Here is a 16,932-nt window from a genome sequence, read left to right on the forward strand (position 1 = left end):
TGTTGATCCAAAGGTCCCAATCGGGTCTACGTGCGTCGTAACAATACCGAACCGATAAGATGCCACACAAACTATTTTGCGGGTTTAATAATCGGATTTCGGGTACAAATCCTATGTCGTTCTACGGAAAATAAATGTCTCCGATTAACTGTCCTGTCCTTGAGTAATCCTATGTCATAAAACAAGTTATTTCAAAACCAATTTATTTAGAATTTTATATAAAGTGTTCACCTAGTCAATTATGGAACTAACATGATCATAAAATTTTAATTAAGATCTTACATGTGAATTTAATTACTCCATTATTTATTTTCCATAATAATGCATGTAAAAAATTCTGAGATAGTTATTCAAACAGCAAAATTATTTTCTACGAGAAATTAATTGGTAAGGGAAAAAAGAGGTTAAAAAAAGTGAGCGTAGGGCATTTTTAAGTTAAAATAATTCCATGTCATAGTTAACGCAATCATTTAATTGCCTTGCGTGTGGCTCATCTCCTCAATGAAAGCAATCAATGCGATGCATCATTACTCATGCGGTGGTGACCGTGTGAATGAAAAGGTCACATCTACATAAACACAAGAAATAACAGTTGAGAGGCATATCCATTGCCAATTTGCCATGGCAGGAGCAGCGCTAGGCAAGTCGACCGCCATAAAGGAGTCCTTCGAGATCGCCGTGGGTGACCGTTCTCGTGACGAGTTCATCGACGACGACGACGACGGCCGTGCCAATCGTACAGGTAATAGCATATACAACAGATTTTGATCGCTTACTTTAGAGCATACATATACATACAGATGCATGCATGAGAGCTGGAGATGGAAGGATATCATATGAATTGCAGGGACACTGGTGACCGCAAGTGCTCACATCATCACGGCGGTGATCGGGTCGGGAGTTCTGTCGCTGGCCTGGGCCTTGGCACAGTTGGGTTGGATCGCCGGACCCATCGTCCTTTTCGTCTTCGCTCTCATCACCTGGTTCTGCTCCATCCTGCTTGCAGACTGCTACAGGAGCTCTCAGGGGAAGAGAAGCCACAGTTACAAAGACGCTGTCAGAGCCAATCTAGGTATAAATTATTACTAGCTAACAAGATCTAGAAATAACAATTCGATCGAGAGCACTAGCTAGCTAGCTAGAATGAATACTTTGATTATGTGTTGATCAATTTGCAGGGAGTGTTTACTGTAAGTTCTGTGGATTGGCACAGTATACAAATCTGATTGGAGTTTCCATTGGCTACACTATCACAACAGCTATTAGCATGGGGTATCGATCCATCAATATAATAATTAATTAATCATACTTGGAAATATGCTTGCGTTGAACGGTGGTGGATTAATTAATTAATGAAGGGCGATCAAAAGGTCCGACTGCTTCCACAAGAACGGGCACGATGCGGCGGCATGTGAGGGGTCGACGACGACGGACATGATTATCTTCGCGAGCATCGAAATAGTGCTCTCCCAGTTGCCTAATTTCCACAAGCTCTGGTGGCTCTCCGTTGTGGCAGCCATCATGTCCGTCTCTTACTCCACCATCGGCCTCGGCCTCTCCGTGGCCAAAATAGCAGGTTACGTTTCCAGTTGTCAGTATGCATGGGCCGGGCATTGCATGCACCTACTGATCTAAATTTGTCTCCACGACTCTTTAATTTCAATTAATGCGCGCGTCCATCTGTCTCTAGCTAGCTAGCTAGCTAACACCGGATCTGTTGACTTGGGACTATGCAGAGGGACCTCATGCGAGGACCAGTCTCACAGGAGTGACGGTAGGCGAGGACGTTTCAGCAAGTGAAAAAGTGTGGAGAACATTTCAGTCTCTCGGAAACATAGCCTTTGCCTATTCTTACTCCAATGTTCTCATCGAGATCCAGGTATCATAACTATGCGTTTAAATGAACAAGGATGCAGTTAAAAGTTTAGTCAGCAGAATTTATTGTTGAAATATATCTACTAATTGAATGAATGAATACGCATGCCTAGATTTACTCGCTCTTTGAAATCCAACTTTGACTAATTCATCAAGTATGCATGCGCACTTGTTAATGTGGCAGGATACTCTGAAATCGAGCCCTCCGGAGAACCAGGTGATGAAGAAGGCTACCTCCATAGGAGTTTTCACCACCACTATTTTCTACATGTTGTGTGGAATTCTGGGCTATGCGGCCTTTGGAAATAATGCACCAGGCAACTTCTTAACTGGATTCGGGTTCTATGATCCATTTTGGCTTGTTGACCTTGCCAACGTCTGCATTGCCATTCATCTCATCGGTGCTTACCAGGTACATGCCCTCATAAGATTCAAATTGATGAAAAAGGATTCTGCATGCCCATAGTTTCGTATGCAGTAATTTTATGACAATATATTCTACAGGATAATTAGAGACCATATACTAACCAGACAAACTCTGTGACCTTTTGAACTACTAAAGCTGCCATATGTATTCGCCACATCTTCCAACGAAGACAACCAATATATTGTAGACATTGTCCTCATTTGACCTACTCGATCTTTGCCCAAAGATAGAGACATCCACCAACTTGCATATTCTGAGTTATTCAATTATCAGCTTGCTTTCGGTGCAGGTATTTTCAAGCAGTCTTGGCTGGTCCTTCTACACATCAATCAATCTTAAACTGGTCGGGTCCCATTAATATTCAAAAAGACAGTTTTAAAGGGTAATTGGCAAGGTTCAAGCTACCCATGATATGCATCGGATGAAGTAACCCCGAAAGGATAGGACAAAAATCTTATACTCGATTCGATGTTTAGCTTATACACGTATTTTTTAATTGTTAGTTAATACGAACAACACGCAATGCTCCCTGCTTGACAATCAACAAATAACAAGCTGGTGTCATCAAAATCATTCGAGGTTTATATCTCAATTTCTATCCGGTAATTGCAGGTCTTCGCCCAACCACTGTACCAGTTCATCGAAACTTGGAGCAGAAACCATTGGCCTGATAGCCACTTCATAACATCAGAACACGTTGTCAAAGTTCCAGTGCTGGGTGATTGCCCCCTCAGTTTCTTTCGGATAATCTGGAGAACCCTTTTTGTCGTTGCCACAGCTGCTGTTGCTATGATTTTCCCTTTCTTCAATGATTTCTTGGGTCTGATAGGAGCTCTTTCATTCTGGCCGCTGACTGTATTTTTCCCTGTGGAGATGTACATAGTACGAGCAAGAATTCCAAAGTTCTCTTCAACATGGATTTGGCTAAAGATCCTGAGCGCCATCTGCTTGCTAGTGTCACTGGTGGCTGCCTGTGGGTCTGTTCAAGGACTTATTCATAGCCTTCGACATTATCAACCTTTCAAAAGCTCCTGAGAAGCAAGCCAAATCCAGTTCAATTTCAGCATATGTTTAAACTGGATAAACTTCAATTTCTGAGAAAGAGCAGGAGGCAAAAAAATTATGTTTCTGCTCAACTATTATGCTATTGAGAATTTAACAACCTAGCGACACTATTATGCTAGCGACACTTATGCTATTGAGTTTAATATTTTAGTTGTAGTAAAAGATAATTATGCTTATTTCAAATGCCCTTACAGTCCGTCCTCAGATTATGCGAATTGAGAGATAAATCAACTTATAACAAACCATGTCATTAGGGGGTGGAAGGGATTTTTTCTTCGAAGGCATGTCTATCAAAAATTAATCTCTTATCCTATTATAAATAAGAGAAATGATATTCATCTAGAATTTTCATCTAGAAAATTCATCTAGATAGACACATAAATGATGGGCCCACAAAAAGTGAAATGATGGATCCCATCATTTATGTGTCTATCTAGATGAATTTTCTAGATGAAAATTCTAGATGAGTATCACAACTCTTATAATAAATCTATCACCTTCTAATCAACTTTGACACCCATGTAAACGAGAGTCTAATATTCCAGTGACACTATAGCAGAAAACAGCATGTGTTACGTAGGCATGATATTACTTGCTTATCTAGACATTTACCTGTTTTCCAATTATCTGCTCGATCTCCATGGAGCCATGGAACCACACCTAGTTATGATCTCTCCATGTAGTTTACTCATAAAATAACTCTACAAATGATGCAGAACTCAATAGATCTTCATCCATTTACAAGCAGCATGCTTATTAAGTAGAATAAAGAACTAAGTCTGATAATTGATTCAAATGTCAAACTCAATACATCTGCGGGCAGCAATACTAAGCTAGTGTCGACTACCAAATAAATGATTTTAGCTAGTTGATTACTGCCAGGTACAACTTATCTTTAATCCTGTATCTAAGAAAACGACGGCCTAAACAATTGCCCTAATTTGAATGGACTGGAACAAAGGCAATACATCAAAACCACCCACGTCAGAGTCACACACCACCAGAATCAAGTCACCTAATTTTAGGCAACCTCTAACCTTCAGAAGACGAGTAATTTCTTCAAAATTAGATTCCATGTCATCTGAGAAATAGGTCTCAAGTGGGAAAACTCCCCATAACAGAGTCATTGCTTTTCTAGCACCAGCATCATCTGTGAAAGCGAAAATGGGAGGATTTGGACGGTTCCGTGACAGAAGTGATGCCATTTGTCCACGCTTTGTGTATACAAAAATAGCATCCACACCAAGGTTGTTTGCTGTTCACATGGAGTTGCCAATTCGGTAAAATAGAAGACGGGAACACAATAATCCCTAAGCAGATGAATAAAACTATCTCCTGATTATACAAAATATCAACAAAATCAAAATTTTATAGTGATGAAATGTGAAATATCATGTTTTACAAAACTAAATACTACAATTTAAACCATGACTCTCTTTGAAGGTGATTGATAAGTTAATAGTGACTAACAACAGGAAAGCTGTTGAACTTAAGTTCCTCATCAAGAACAAACTGTCAAATTACCAATTACCAAGTTATGAAGGAAATGTACCCATTTCGACAGCAGATTTGCAAATTTGCTCAGCAATCTTGCCAACTGAAGATTCAGCAAGTAACGGTTGATAGATAAAGCTTTGGCATAATTCCCTACGACTTGACAACTCCATCTGTTCACTAGTTATTTTCATTACTGAGAGAGCCTTTTCTGCAAATAATCCAATTGCTGACTCGCCAGACAACATTAAACCGTCTGCGTACTGCCTCACACCTTCTGAAACATCTGCTACCTTCTTAAAACCCAAAGTTATTCCAACAAAGGAGATAAAAACAAAAGTGAATTAGCTCAAACTTTTATAAACTTCATTACAAGGTAACAAACATTTAAGGGTAGACATAGAGAAAGTATTTAGAAGTTTTTTTTAATAATTTTCCCATTTTTGGGTAGTGTGTGTTGGGAAACTGGAGGTCCTGACAGGATATACACTGAAAAATAAGAAGCAATGATCTGAAAAGTGCAAAGGGTACTAAAATTTCAAATACAATAAGAAAACTAGCTCATAAATCAACTCAATTGGGCAGAGCACAAACATTGGACCCTAGAAGAAAATTCCACAAGTATTAACTAGCAAAAGGCATAATTTGTCTTGTATTCATCAAGGAGAACTTGTAACTATACTCCTTTACATATAGGCATGACATAATGTACAGTGACCAAATCTTGGTTTTAAGAGCCAATATTATGCTGACGAAGCCAAATCGTATTGTTATTTATTGCCAACCATACTAATAATATGTTGCCACAGGTGAATGAGATTATGCCACCCATGTCAATATAATTCCAGTGATACCAACCAAGATAAGACCTGAATTGAGGCCTGAAGATTCTTTATCATGGCTCATTTTCAATTTGATTTACTGATCGTGAAGAGAAAATGAAAAACCAACAACAACGACGACAAAAGAAACAAAAAAAAAAAAAAAAAAGGAGAGGAGAAGCATCAGCAAAGCACCACCATTAACAAAGAGAAATGACGTTAAAATCAAAGAAACTAAAATGTATTCATATATTTTATGACATCCATTCTAGTATACAATAGGCGATAACAAGCAAGATCTTGCATGGAATTAATCAATTACAATAAATTAGATATAGAATTCTTTTTCATAAATCATAAATACTTATTATAATTGGGCAGCCCGGTGCACAAAGCTCCCGTCATGCGGGGTCCCGGGGAAGGATCCATTGTAAGTAGTCTTACCCTGCTTTTTGCAAGAGGTTGTTTCCAAGATTTGAACCCGTGATCTTTTGGTCACATGACAACAACTTTACCGTTGAGCCAAGACTCCCCTTCTACTTATTATAATTGAATATATAAAATTTCATTGCAATCAACAACATAAGAAAATTTTACAATGGGATCATTTTATTAAATTTATTGAATTTAATAAAAGTTAAATCATCTAAAAATCAAAGTTAAGGTTAAAAATATCTCTAAAAACTTTTTGCCAAAAATATTATACATTTGAACTGACTTAAATTGCTAAGCTAGCCCTTTCACTCCCAAGCTGAAGAAAACTGCTATGACTTCTAATCCCGTTCACATCAGTTAATCATCACCAACTGTATTGTTCTTTCATCACTGTTCTTCCTCATCTACATATTAATGTGATCTAATTTTGTCTTTATAACTTTAAATTTAGAGAGAGAAAATATCCAAAAACAAAAAAGTACCCTACATAACTAATTGTCAAATAAATAACATCATTTATAATTTATAATAGGTTAGAGTTGGAAATAGTAAAAACCATATCTATGTCCAATGAGTGATATATATGAAATTGAGATAGTTGTTAATTATTTGATGAAAAATTAATTATGCTATTTTTTTGTTATTCTTATAATTCCCAATTAAAACTCCGGCAAAAATAATGCGTGATATGATATGAAATGCTTCTAAATGACATTGCTTTCTCACAGTAGCTATCCAATCATATCATCGCCAATTGAGTTCAACATCTGAGAGCTGAGGCCACAAACTTCCTTCACAACACAATTGATTTCAAACGGCTACCACAGAAGGAAGTTCCACTGCATGTGCCTGATTAAATCCTTTGGGCACCCTCAGCCTCTACTGCTCAAGCAGCCAAGGTTTCTGACCTCATATCCAATGTCACTCATTGCTCATTCAGCAACAGTGAGTGGTTTTCTATCCTTGGTGTGGCCTACTCCTACAATCATCACATATATAACTACAACGCATAGAATAGTGACAAGGGGAGAAACATGTGGAAAGGAGCAAGTGGAGGCAATTACAAAATGAAACCCAAAACCTCCCTACAAGTAGGGTTGTAAATGAACCAAGATGAACTTGATTGAATAGTTCATTTTCTAATCAAACTTCAACTTATTATTAACAATCTTATTAAAGCTCGAGCAGAGGATTGACACTATTAACCAATGATTATCAAAAATATTTAGGATCCATTATTCAAGGTAGTATTCTTTGCTTTAGCACCTAAAGACCTTGCATTAATCATGCAGAAAAATTAGGCTACACAATGCCACAAATATTAAGTGACGAGTGCACAAGTTCATAATGACTTGAGAATAGCTGAAGAGAGTGATCATCTTCCTTTAGTATGCATGTACCACAGATGTCTTTATATTGATAGTAATTAATATTCATTTTTATAAAGTATACATGTAAACTTTATGAATACCAAAAGCAACAAAATGGATTTTTTGGTAGAAATGATGAAGGTAAATTTAAGTTGGAACCAATCTTGTAGGGGCAACATGTTAGTTAATTTTTTTTATTAAGGAGATGGATAAATATATGCTTTAAACTAAGAAATAATACCTCAGCTCTTGTAGGAATTGGGTATTCAACCATGGACTCAAGTAGCTGAGAAGCCACTATTACAGGCTTGTTCAATTGCCTACATAACTGAGTAATTTTCAGTTGAATAGCTGGGATTTCTTCAAGTGAAACCTGAACTCCAAGATCACCACGTGCTATAATTATCCCATCAGAAGCCTCTATGATATCCTGTAGATGTTCAAGAGATTTGAGGCTTTCAATTTTTGCTAGGACGCCTGTGAATCTATAAGATTACGAATGCTTTAGTACACAATGTGACAATGGTTGAAGATTCCTTTAAAAATCTAAATTAAGTTAATTTTCAGAGAAGGTATATGAGTGAATCGCTGCAAACCTGACGTCAAAAAAGTTTGACTACAACAATACATGCATAATAATTTCTTTTGTCAAAATAATAGCATTTGATAATAGTAGCCGTTGCCACCATTGTGAAATTTATTTTTATCTTCTCACATATGTTATTTCCATCGTCCAAAGGTTTAGAACCACTACCAAAATTCTATATTAATATATTCAATTTTTGCTGATGAACCTGTAGGGAAATCCTTTTGGAATAAAATAGCATACCAAGAATTCATAAAAGGAGTATCATGTGAAAAATCCTCAAAAAAAAACATAGGAGTTTCATCACAATCCTAATCTATAAAGCTAAATAAATTTTGATTTAGGAGGTCAAATTATCGTTAATTTTTTAATGTTCATATTAACTTGGTGTAACTTGCAGGAAACTCAGATCATTAACTTCAGATCCTTTAATAGGGAAAAATAAAAAAATAAATTATCCAATGGCAAGAAATTTCTGGTTTAAGAACACTATATCTTATATGAACCAAGAAAAACAAATCACTTCCAAGAGTTATAGCATACTCACTCGACAGATCTAGAAGACAGATAACTCTTCAAATGCTTGATATCACTTGCGTCATTCACGAATGAAATGGAAATAAAATCAACTCCTTCAGCAATTCCAAAGTCAATATCTTTCCAGTCCTGCATGCTGATAGACTATTAAGGATAGAAAATATTTGAGGCAAGTAAAATATTTTACAGTGAAGTTAATGGAAACAAATCTAGAACCAGGCTAAATCTAAAGTCAAGGTTAATAAGGAAGTAAACTTTCTTAGTAATTTTTAAAGCTAGGAGCTGTAGAAACTTGATGTTGAACTTTATTACATGCAAAAAAGAAACCGTGGGGAAAAATCAGAGGAAACCATCAGAAAAATGTACCTTCGCCTTCAAAGCATGCAAAGTTGTGTTCCATGTAACAAGCTTTCCATTCCTCCAAAATGATAATTTAGCTTGAGGTAAAAGCAAGCCAGGATTCGTGCATCTGCAATGTAAATCATTTTCAATTTTCTCAACAACTTCAAAGGTTGCCATCCCGCCATCTATCACAAGCTCATCACCCACCAATATTCCTGAGATGAACATACAATATAGAGGCGCATCAGGAAATTGACTATAGTTGGATCTCCAAATTGGAACAGAAAGATTTCGTAATTAGTATAAATACCTTCTGAAAATCCTTCTGCGCTCACTTGGATGGTGAATGGAGAACCATCCAGTTTCTGAGTTGTAAATAACCATAGTGATCCATCCTACAGTACCCAGGATAATGAACCAAACTTAAAACCAGCATTTTATGGTAAAAAATAAATAAATAAACTATCAATGCCATAAAATCAAGATTGGAGGAATGCATATTAAAGGGAAAGCTTCATGTATCCTCGCACAAAGTCCAAAGAGAGAAACAGATGCAAGACAGAGACATATAAATTATGTTGTTTGGCCAGGTTAACCAATATGTCCGTTGTCAAATACACCACAAAATGGGGCAAGTCTATTCAAGCGCAAGATAATTTACACTTACAAATCGGTCCTTTTCTTTTCTTCCTTCCGAATCAGCAAAAATTGGTGATTAGAAACAGCTAGCGATCCCTATGTTGGCTTGAACAACTACGAACCACATTCCTCTTCTTATCTTCAAATTCTACTCAAGTGGCATAATCTAGCTAGAGAATCGTGCGTTGGATTTAATCTCTTAAGGTGAGCTTAATTGTATTTTATATAAGTGAATACTATCTGAACCGTTAAAGTGATCTAACTTATATTTATTGGGTTTCGGGTTATTGAATGCGGATTTAATGTGTAGAACCCTTTAGCCCAATCCGTTATTATCTATGGGCCGATAACAAATCGGATTGCCTATATAAGGGGAGGTCCCTAAGGGTTTAGGGCATCTTGACATCTTCCTTCGTTCCCCATTAAAGAAGGTTTGCGGTGACGTCTCCCTAATTCTCTTGGAAGACCTTTCTCTCGCTTCGCTTCTTCTTCTTCCTCAGGGATTGGATCTTTCAGACGAGGACAAGGACAATGACTCTTCAATCAGATTCTTATCGTTTTTAGTTTATACTTCATGTTGTTATGATATGTGTTCAGTTGAAACAAGATCCATGCTTACTACTGTTGTATTTTTTATGTCGAGTTCTTATTTGGTTTCTAGAGCTCATGCGGCTTAGGTTTCACAACTTCCATCAATTGGTATCAAAGCCCAGGCTCTGTTTCTTCATGTTTTCATGACAATACTGTTTGTTTTTCGTTGATCTTTATTTACATGCTAGATTGGGCTATGCCAGTATTTGATTGCTGAAAATCTTGTGTATGAAAACCTAGAAAAGACTTGTTTTCCAAGTTTTTCGTGATTGTCACGAAGAACACGAAGAACAATGGTGGACCGCTACTGTCTTCGGGAAAAACGATCACGTTTAACCTAATTTTAGGTGAAATCGCAATGGCTTAATCAATTGGCTTGGTCGGCCAATCAATTACCAAGTCTAAAATTGTGAATATAACCGAGATGAATCGATTACCTAATCGATTCAGTTGACACCAATCGATTGGTGAACTTCTCCTATCAGTTAGCATGACAATCAAATACAGGATCAATATTAATCGATCATGTCAATCAATTCGATGCTACCAATCAATTGACAATTTTTTGTCCATCGATTAACGGCTGTAAATTGTGAAAAATCAATTGGAATCGATTAGCCTAATCGATTGATACCATCAATTGAAAATCATGATAAAATCGATTGGAATATATCAATCGATTAGAAATTTTTCCAATCAATTAACAACCTTAATACTAGATCAATTATCAATCGATTAGAATTTTTTTTCAACCGATTAAAAGCTTTAAAGGATCAATTGGGATTTGTTTCTAATTGATTAACACATCCCTTTTACGTGAAAATGCTATTAAAGGGTACTATTTGTCATTCATCAAAACCTGAGTTCGACTATTTGTGCTAACTGCACTAACACTAATGTCTTTCTAGATTTAGAAAATACATTTAGTGTACTATCTTTTCGACGGAATTTAATTTTAATTTCTTGTTTGGACAAATCAGGTTATTCTTGTTTATTTAGAAATATAATCTTCAATATTTTCTTTGATTCAAAGTTGGTTCGCAATGGTTCCTTGGTTGATAAACTTTATCAATTAAACACCATAACTCCATGGTCGACAATGTGATTATGCATAGTATAAGTACGAAACGCAAATTGACTAACGAGAATTCGTCCATATTATGGCATAGACGTTTAGGACATATATCCGAACAACACCTAGAAAGATTAATGTCACATGGAATTCTCGATTCCTTTGATATTTGATGTCTCAGTATGTTAAGGGAAAGACAACTAACAAAAGGAATAAGGGAGTAAATCAATGTAGTGATGTGTTGAAGTTAATACATACGGACATTTATGGACCATTCCCTAAGGCATCATAGAATGGACACACATATTTTTATTAGCTTCGGAAACGATTACTCTCGATTCAGCTATACCTTATTCATGAAAACTCGTAATCATTGGACATACTCAAAATTTTCAAAGCCGAAGTTGAAAATCAACTAAGTAAGAAAATTAAAGTTGTCTATCCGAACGTAGAGGTGAACATTACGATTGATATGATGGATTAGGTGAATAATGTCCATGACCTTTTGCGAACTACCTTGCTGAGTGTGGGATTGTACCTCAGTATATCATGCTTGGTATATCTAGTCAGAATGGTATAGCTAAGTGTCATAATCGAACTCTAAAAGATATGGTACGAAGTATGTTCTCTACCAAAATCTTTATGGGGTGAGACACTAAAAACTATAATTTACCTACTCAATCGAGTACCTACTAAAATAGTAACTAAAACCTCATTCGAGATATGGACGGATAGATAACTTAGCATTAGGCATTTACACGTAGCTAAGGTTGGGCCTTACATGCCTAACGAAAAAAAACTAGACTCAAAAATAATTAGTTGCAATTTTGTATGTTACTCTGAGAAATCAATAAGGTATAAATTTTATGATCCTTTTAATAGATCCTTCTTGGAAACGGAAAACACCAAATTTATTGGGGACAGAGAGTGATAAGGTTAGGGAAGTATCTTTTGAGAAAAGCATGAGTAATCTTCCTATTATCACTACCAGTACAATTAGTAGCAGTATGATTTTCATACCGCACATTATGAATATTGCACATCGAGCAAGAGTAATGAATCAAGATATTTCCATGTCATATCCAATGCAACTGGAGGAGCCTACTATTGAAATTGAGGTATTGCCTCATATTAGGGAGCGCATACCTCAACCACCGTAAGTACAAGTGTCTTCAAGGCGATCCATGAGGGAACGAAGAACATAACTTCTCGTAATTATGTTTATCTCCAAGAACATGATTTTGACATAGAGTTGAAAAGTGATCTTGCATCTTTCCAAGAGGTCAAATAATGTTCTAACCCTGAAAGGTGGATTAACGTTGATCCTGTCCGAATGCTGAATCAACGGACGCTGGGCACGTGGCGCTCTCCGGGTTGCTGATGTAGATCTCCGGCTAGTCTCACGAAACTCCGACAACCTGCACAGAAGTCGGGCCGGGAAGGGGTTCCCGGCGGCGACCCTCCGACGCTCAAGTCAGGTAAGCAAGTGGTGGAAAAAGTAGCTCCAAAGCTTGTAGAACGCGTACCTCCGGCGAAGTCTGCGGCTCCTTATATAGAGCGGTAAAAGAACTTCTACACACCCACCGAGGCGCGTACGTGTCTGCAGCCCCTACCTCGGTATGTGTTTGTCAGAAAGCTTACCTGACGCCATACTGCAACAGTCCCATCGCGCCTTCGATGGGACAACAGGACACCCCGTTGTCAGACTAGGAGTATGGCTTAGCCATACGACTTGACGGCTGTCAGCAGATGTTCCTGCCCCTATTTACCCACCGCCAGCCAGGACGTCCATCCGGCCGGCTAGACGAAGAGCGTCATTCGGACGGCCCTAATTCCCTGCGCCGGCCGGGCGGCGCGCCCATTACGTCCTGCCTTCTCTTAGGCCTTCCGCTCGGCCATTATTTACTGTTTCATTGAGCGTCGGAACCCCGATCCCTGTCGGGGCGCCTTTTACTATCAGATGTTTACTGGCAGACCGATCGGCTTGCCCTTTTCTCATGAGTCCGGTCGGCTCACCCTTCTTCGACGGACCACCTGGCCTTTTGACCTCCACGTGGCGTTGACCCCTCGTTAGGGGGTCCCGGGCTTTTACCACCGGATCAAACGTCATGCAAGAAGATTTAAAGTCTATGACAGATAATATCGTTTAGGACTTGTCGAATTGTCTGATGTTTTGAAACTCATTGGTTGTAAATGAATATTTAAAACTAAGGAGAATTTAAGGGGCAATGTTGAAAAGTATAAGGCTCGTCTTATTGCCAAGGGATTCACTCAAAAAGAAGACATTGATTACAAGGAGATTTTCTCACTTGTGTCGACGAAAGACTCTCTTAAGATAATCATGACACTTGTAGCTCATTATGATTTAAAGTTATACCAAATGAACGTAAAGACTGCGTTCCTCAATGGAGACATTGAGGAGTCTATATATATAGAGCAATCGGAGAACTTTGAATCCTTAAACTCAAAGCACCTAGTATGTAGATTAAAGAAGTCCATTTATGGTTTGAAACAGGTGTCATGTCAATGATACTAAAAATTTGATTAAAAGGTTATCTCATTTGGATTTAGAAAAATCATGTTGATTAGTGCATATATATCAAGTTCAGTGGGAGCAAGTTTGTTATACTTGTTCTATATGTGGATGATATATTGCTTACAAGCAATAATAAAGGTCTGCTGCATAAAACTAAGTCATTTCTATCTAGTGTTTTTGAAATGAAAGATCTTAGTAAAGCTTCCTTTGTTTTAGGCATACAAATTTATCGTGATGGTTCAAGAAACATTTTTGGACTTTCACAACAGACCTATATTGAAAAAGTACTTATAAGGTATGATATGCAAAACTATGCACCTAGTGACACATCTGTCTAAAGGTGACAAATTTAGTCTACAGTAGTGTCCACGTCTTGAACTTGAAATAAAAGAGAGAGAATAATTCCCTTATGCGTCAAATATGGGAAATCTCATGTATACACAGGTTTGTACACAACTAGATATAACGTTTATAGTAGGGATGTTAAGCAGATATGTTAGTAATTATTGCATTGGAAAGTAATAAAGAGAGTGACGTGGTATTTGCAAAGAACTGAATAACACATGCTCACATATCGGAGGTCAAATCATCTGGAGATGATTGGATATTTAGACTCCGATTTTGCTAGATGCTTGAATACCAAGAAGTCCACTTCAGACTATATTTTCATGCTTGCTGGAGGGACTATATCTTGGAAGAGCCAAACAGATACTAGTAGCCGCTTCTACTATAGATGCAGAGTTGGTAGCATGCTATGAAGCATCCAATTACGGTATTTGGCCCCGGAATTTCATCACAACATTGAAGATTGTTGATAGTATTGATAGACGATTGAGGATCAACTGTGATAATAAAGCCTCAGAACTGTAAGCCAAGAACAACCGCAGTTCATCAAAGTTCAAGCACATCGACATCAAGTTTCTAGCAGTTAAAGAAAGAGTTCAGAATCGTCAGGTCATGATAGTGCACATTAGCACAGATTCCATGTTTGGCTGATCCACTCATCAAAGGCTTGATGCCTAAGGTATTTCATGTACATATTGTGGATATGAGAGTCCTTCTCATGAAAGAAGAACTCATATAGTGGGAATCTGTATTTATTGCCCTATATTAATAAAGACAAAAAAAATTGTTTTAATTATAGTACGTACTTAAAGTTCAAAACATTAATGAGAATTCTATTTGTTTGTTTGACTCTCTGAATAAAGTATCATGATTTACTATTGTTGGTTAGCATTTGGTGTTTGTAAATACGATATAAATTCCTTTTGGAATCACAAGGCTTAGATCATGATTTGTCTTTGCAGTTTAGCATTAAGTATTTGCAAATATGATCAGTCCCTTTTAGATCACTTTAGGACCAGTTGAAATGAAAATTGATATGTATTGATCACATTTCATGTAATTTTCATACTATACATCCGCATCTTGATCTATATCATTAATGACATTCGTATTGTGATTACTGTTGGCATATATAGTAGCTATGACCTCTTTACTCCTGTACAAATGAAGTTGATGAACCTGATTGTTTGAAGGTATTTTGTACTCATAAAATTTGATATCAACTAAAATTATATTCGTATATCATATAAACATCACATATAACCCAAGTAGGATATTGTTGAATTTAATCTCTTAAGGTGGGCTTAGTTATAATTTGTATAAGCGAATACGATTTGAACCCATTAAAGTGTTCTAATTTATGTTTATTGGGTTTCGGATTATTGAATGCGGGTTTAATGTATAGAACATTTTAGCACGATCCGTTATTATCTCTGGGCTGATAACAAATCGTATTGCCTATATAAGAGAGGCCCCCAAGGGTTTAGGGCATCTAGACATCTTCCTTAGTTCCCCATTAACGAAGGTTTGCGGCGCCGTCATCCTAATTCTCTAGGAAGACCTTCCTTTAGCTTCTGTTTATTCTCCTTCCTAAGGGATCGGATCTTTCAGACGACTACTGGATAAGGACAATGTCTCTTTAATCAAGTTCTGGTCGTATTTAGTTTATGCTTCATGTTGTCATGCAGCTTAGGTTTTACAACTTCCATCATTGTGATGTATTTATACTGTTATTTTTTTCCTAAATCAGATTCGTCCATTATCAAGGTGGGAAAGCCACTTAGGCATTGTAAAAGAAATGAATCATAAAACAAAAACCTCAGTTTTGATGGAGGAAGCGCTTCCATGATTGAGCATCGGAAAGTCACTTCCCGCTGTATCAATCATCACGGAGATGCAGAATCCTTTCTCCTCATTCAGCCTTCTGATTGCTTGTATCGCATTCCTGTGCCACTCGCGGGTGCTATGGCACATGTTGAGCCTCGCAATGTTCATTCCCTCCATGGCAAGCCTCTCCAGCTGTTCCTCCGAGCAGCACGCAGGGCCGATCGTGCATACCAGCTTCGTCTTCCTCATCCCCATGAACCCCCTCGCCTTCAGCTGCATCTCAGAAGCCACATCGAAGGAGAATCTCCCCGTCTGCAAAGCGCACTTCGCTCGGATGTCAGTGCAACGCCCAGCGACGTAAGATGCCCGATGGCCGGGAAACGGAATGGGAGTGCGGCGTGACTTGGAACGAGCGACGGGGTTCCTCGGCGAGAAGTGGGGATAGAACTCAAAGGCGGCAGCCGCCATGGATGCGGAGGGAGAAGGGTATGGGAGTTGAATAGGGTTTCAGAAGGCGAAGATGGCGATAGAGTCGTCTTCCGAACTCCCATTTCCATTTGGGTTCGGAGAGATCGATAAGACTTCAGTAAGGCGGACGGAACGAGGCCGCGCGCGAGCATTTCTATTCGTAAGAACCGAAATAAGTCACGACTGAAGCAGCTCCAACCAGCCCATTGCCATTTCTACAACTATCGTCTTGACTTGATTCCTCCGGTCCTCCCCTCTGCAGTTGCCAGTTGGCGGGTGGCACATCCATGATCTAAAAGGTCGCAATAATAACGGCTGGGTGGCCTTTTGCCATCGTCCCAGCTGGACAATGTTCGATGTCACGTTGACGCTCCAAGCTTGCTTGAGAGCGCCTGCAAACAGCTGGACTCCGACTGTCCCAGTGCCAACTGCCAGCTTTGTCCTCCTAATTTCCAATTTTAAAAATTGCACTGCCCGCTGTGGCCCACCAGACTCACTTTTT

At 38.1% G+C, this 16,932-nt stretch overlaps 2 protein-coding genes across 3 annotated transcripts; one reads left to right on the forward strand and one right to left on the reverse strand.

Annotated features, from left to right (window-relative positions):
* Positions 1–580: 580 nt before the first annotated feature.
* On the forward strand, positions 581–3,466 carry LOC122014977 (amino acid permease 6-like). Its single transcript, XM_042571559.1, has 7 exons — positions 581–742; positions 848–1,072; positions 1,179–1,272; positions 1,359–1,576; positions 1,737–1,879; positions 2,060–2,287; positions 2,915–3,466. The coding sequence occupies exons 1-7, from the start codon at positions 622–624 to the stop codon at positions 3,335–3,337; spliced, it is 1,452 nt and encodes a 483-aa protein (XP_042427493.1). The 5' UTR covers positions 581–621; the 3' UTR covers positions 3,338–3,466.
* A 657-nt stretch (positions 3,467–4,123) lies between these two features.
* Positions 4,124–16,845, reverse strand: LOC122014976 (pyruvate kinase isozyme A, chloroplastic-like). 2 transcript variants are annotated; one of them, XM_042571557.1, is made up of 7 exons: positions 15,954–16,845; positions 9,263–9,347; positions 8,977–9,167; positions 8,621–8,739; positions 7,729–7,972; positions 4,920–5,157; positions 4,124–4,622 (listed from the first exon to the last, which is right to left on the reverse strand). In XM_042571557.1, the coding sequence occupies exons 1-7, from the start codon at positions 16,428–16,430 to the stop codon at positions 4,291–4,293; spliced, it is 1,686 nt and encodes a 561-aa protein (XP_042427491.1). In that variant the 5' UTR covers positions 16,431–16,845; the 3' UTR covers positions 4,124–4,290. The 2 variants fall into 2 exon arrangements, with proteins under 2 accessions (XP_042427491.1, XP_042427492.1); XM_042571558.1 differs by having other exon boundaries at positions 4,920–5,154; positions 15,954–16,842.
* Between the last annotated feature and the right edge of the window lie 87 nt (positions 16,846–16,932).

Source organism: Zingiber officinale, chromosome 8B (assembly GCF_018446385.1).
Source record: "Zingiber officinale cultivar Zhangliang chromosome 8B, Zo_v1.1, whole genome shotgun sequence".
Lineage (NCBI taxonomy): Eukaryota > Viridiplantae > Streptophyta > Magnoliopsida > Zingiberales > Zingiberaceae > Zingiber > Zingiber officinale.

Bases quoted from the DNA above. Each gene is read 5' to 3' on its own strand.
- LOC122014977 (XM_042571559.1), top strand. From the start codon at position 622: ATGGCAGGAGCAGCGCTAGGCAAGTCGACCGCCATAAAGGAGTCCTTC. The intron at 1,577-1,736 runs GTTACGTTTCCA...GGGACTATGCAG, and splicing joins CTCCGTGGCCAAAATAGCAG to AGGGACCTCATGCGAGGACC. The intron at 2,288-2,914 runs GTACATGCCCTC...CGGTAATTGCAG, and splicing joins ATCTCATCGGTGCTTACCAG to GTCTTCGCCCAACCACTGTA.
- LOC122014976 (XM_042571557.1), bottom strand. From the start codon at position 16,430: ATGGCGGCTGCCGCCTTTGAGTTCTATCCCCACTTCTCGCCGAGGAAC. The intron at 9,348-15,953 runs GTTTTTGTTTTA...TGGGTACTGTAG, and splicing joins CTTCCTCCATCAAAACTGAG to GATGGATCACTATGGTTATT. The intron at 9,168-9,262 runs GTATTTATACTA...TGTTCATCTCAG, and splicing joins CGCAGAAGGATTTTCAGAAG to GAATATTGGTGGGTGATGAG.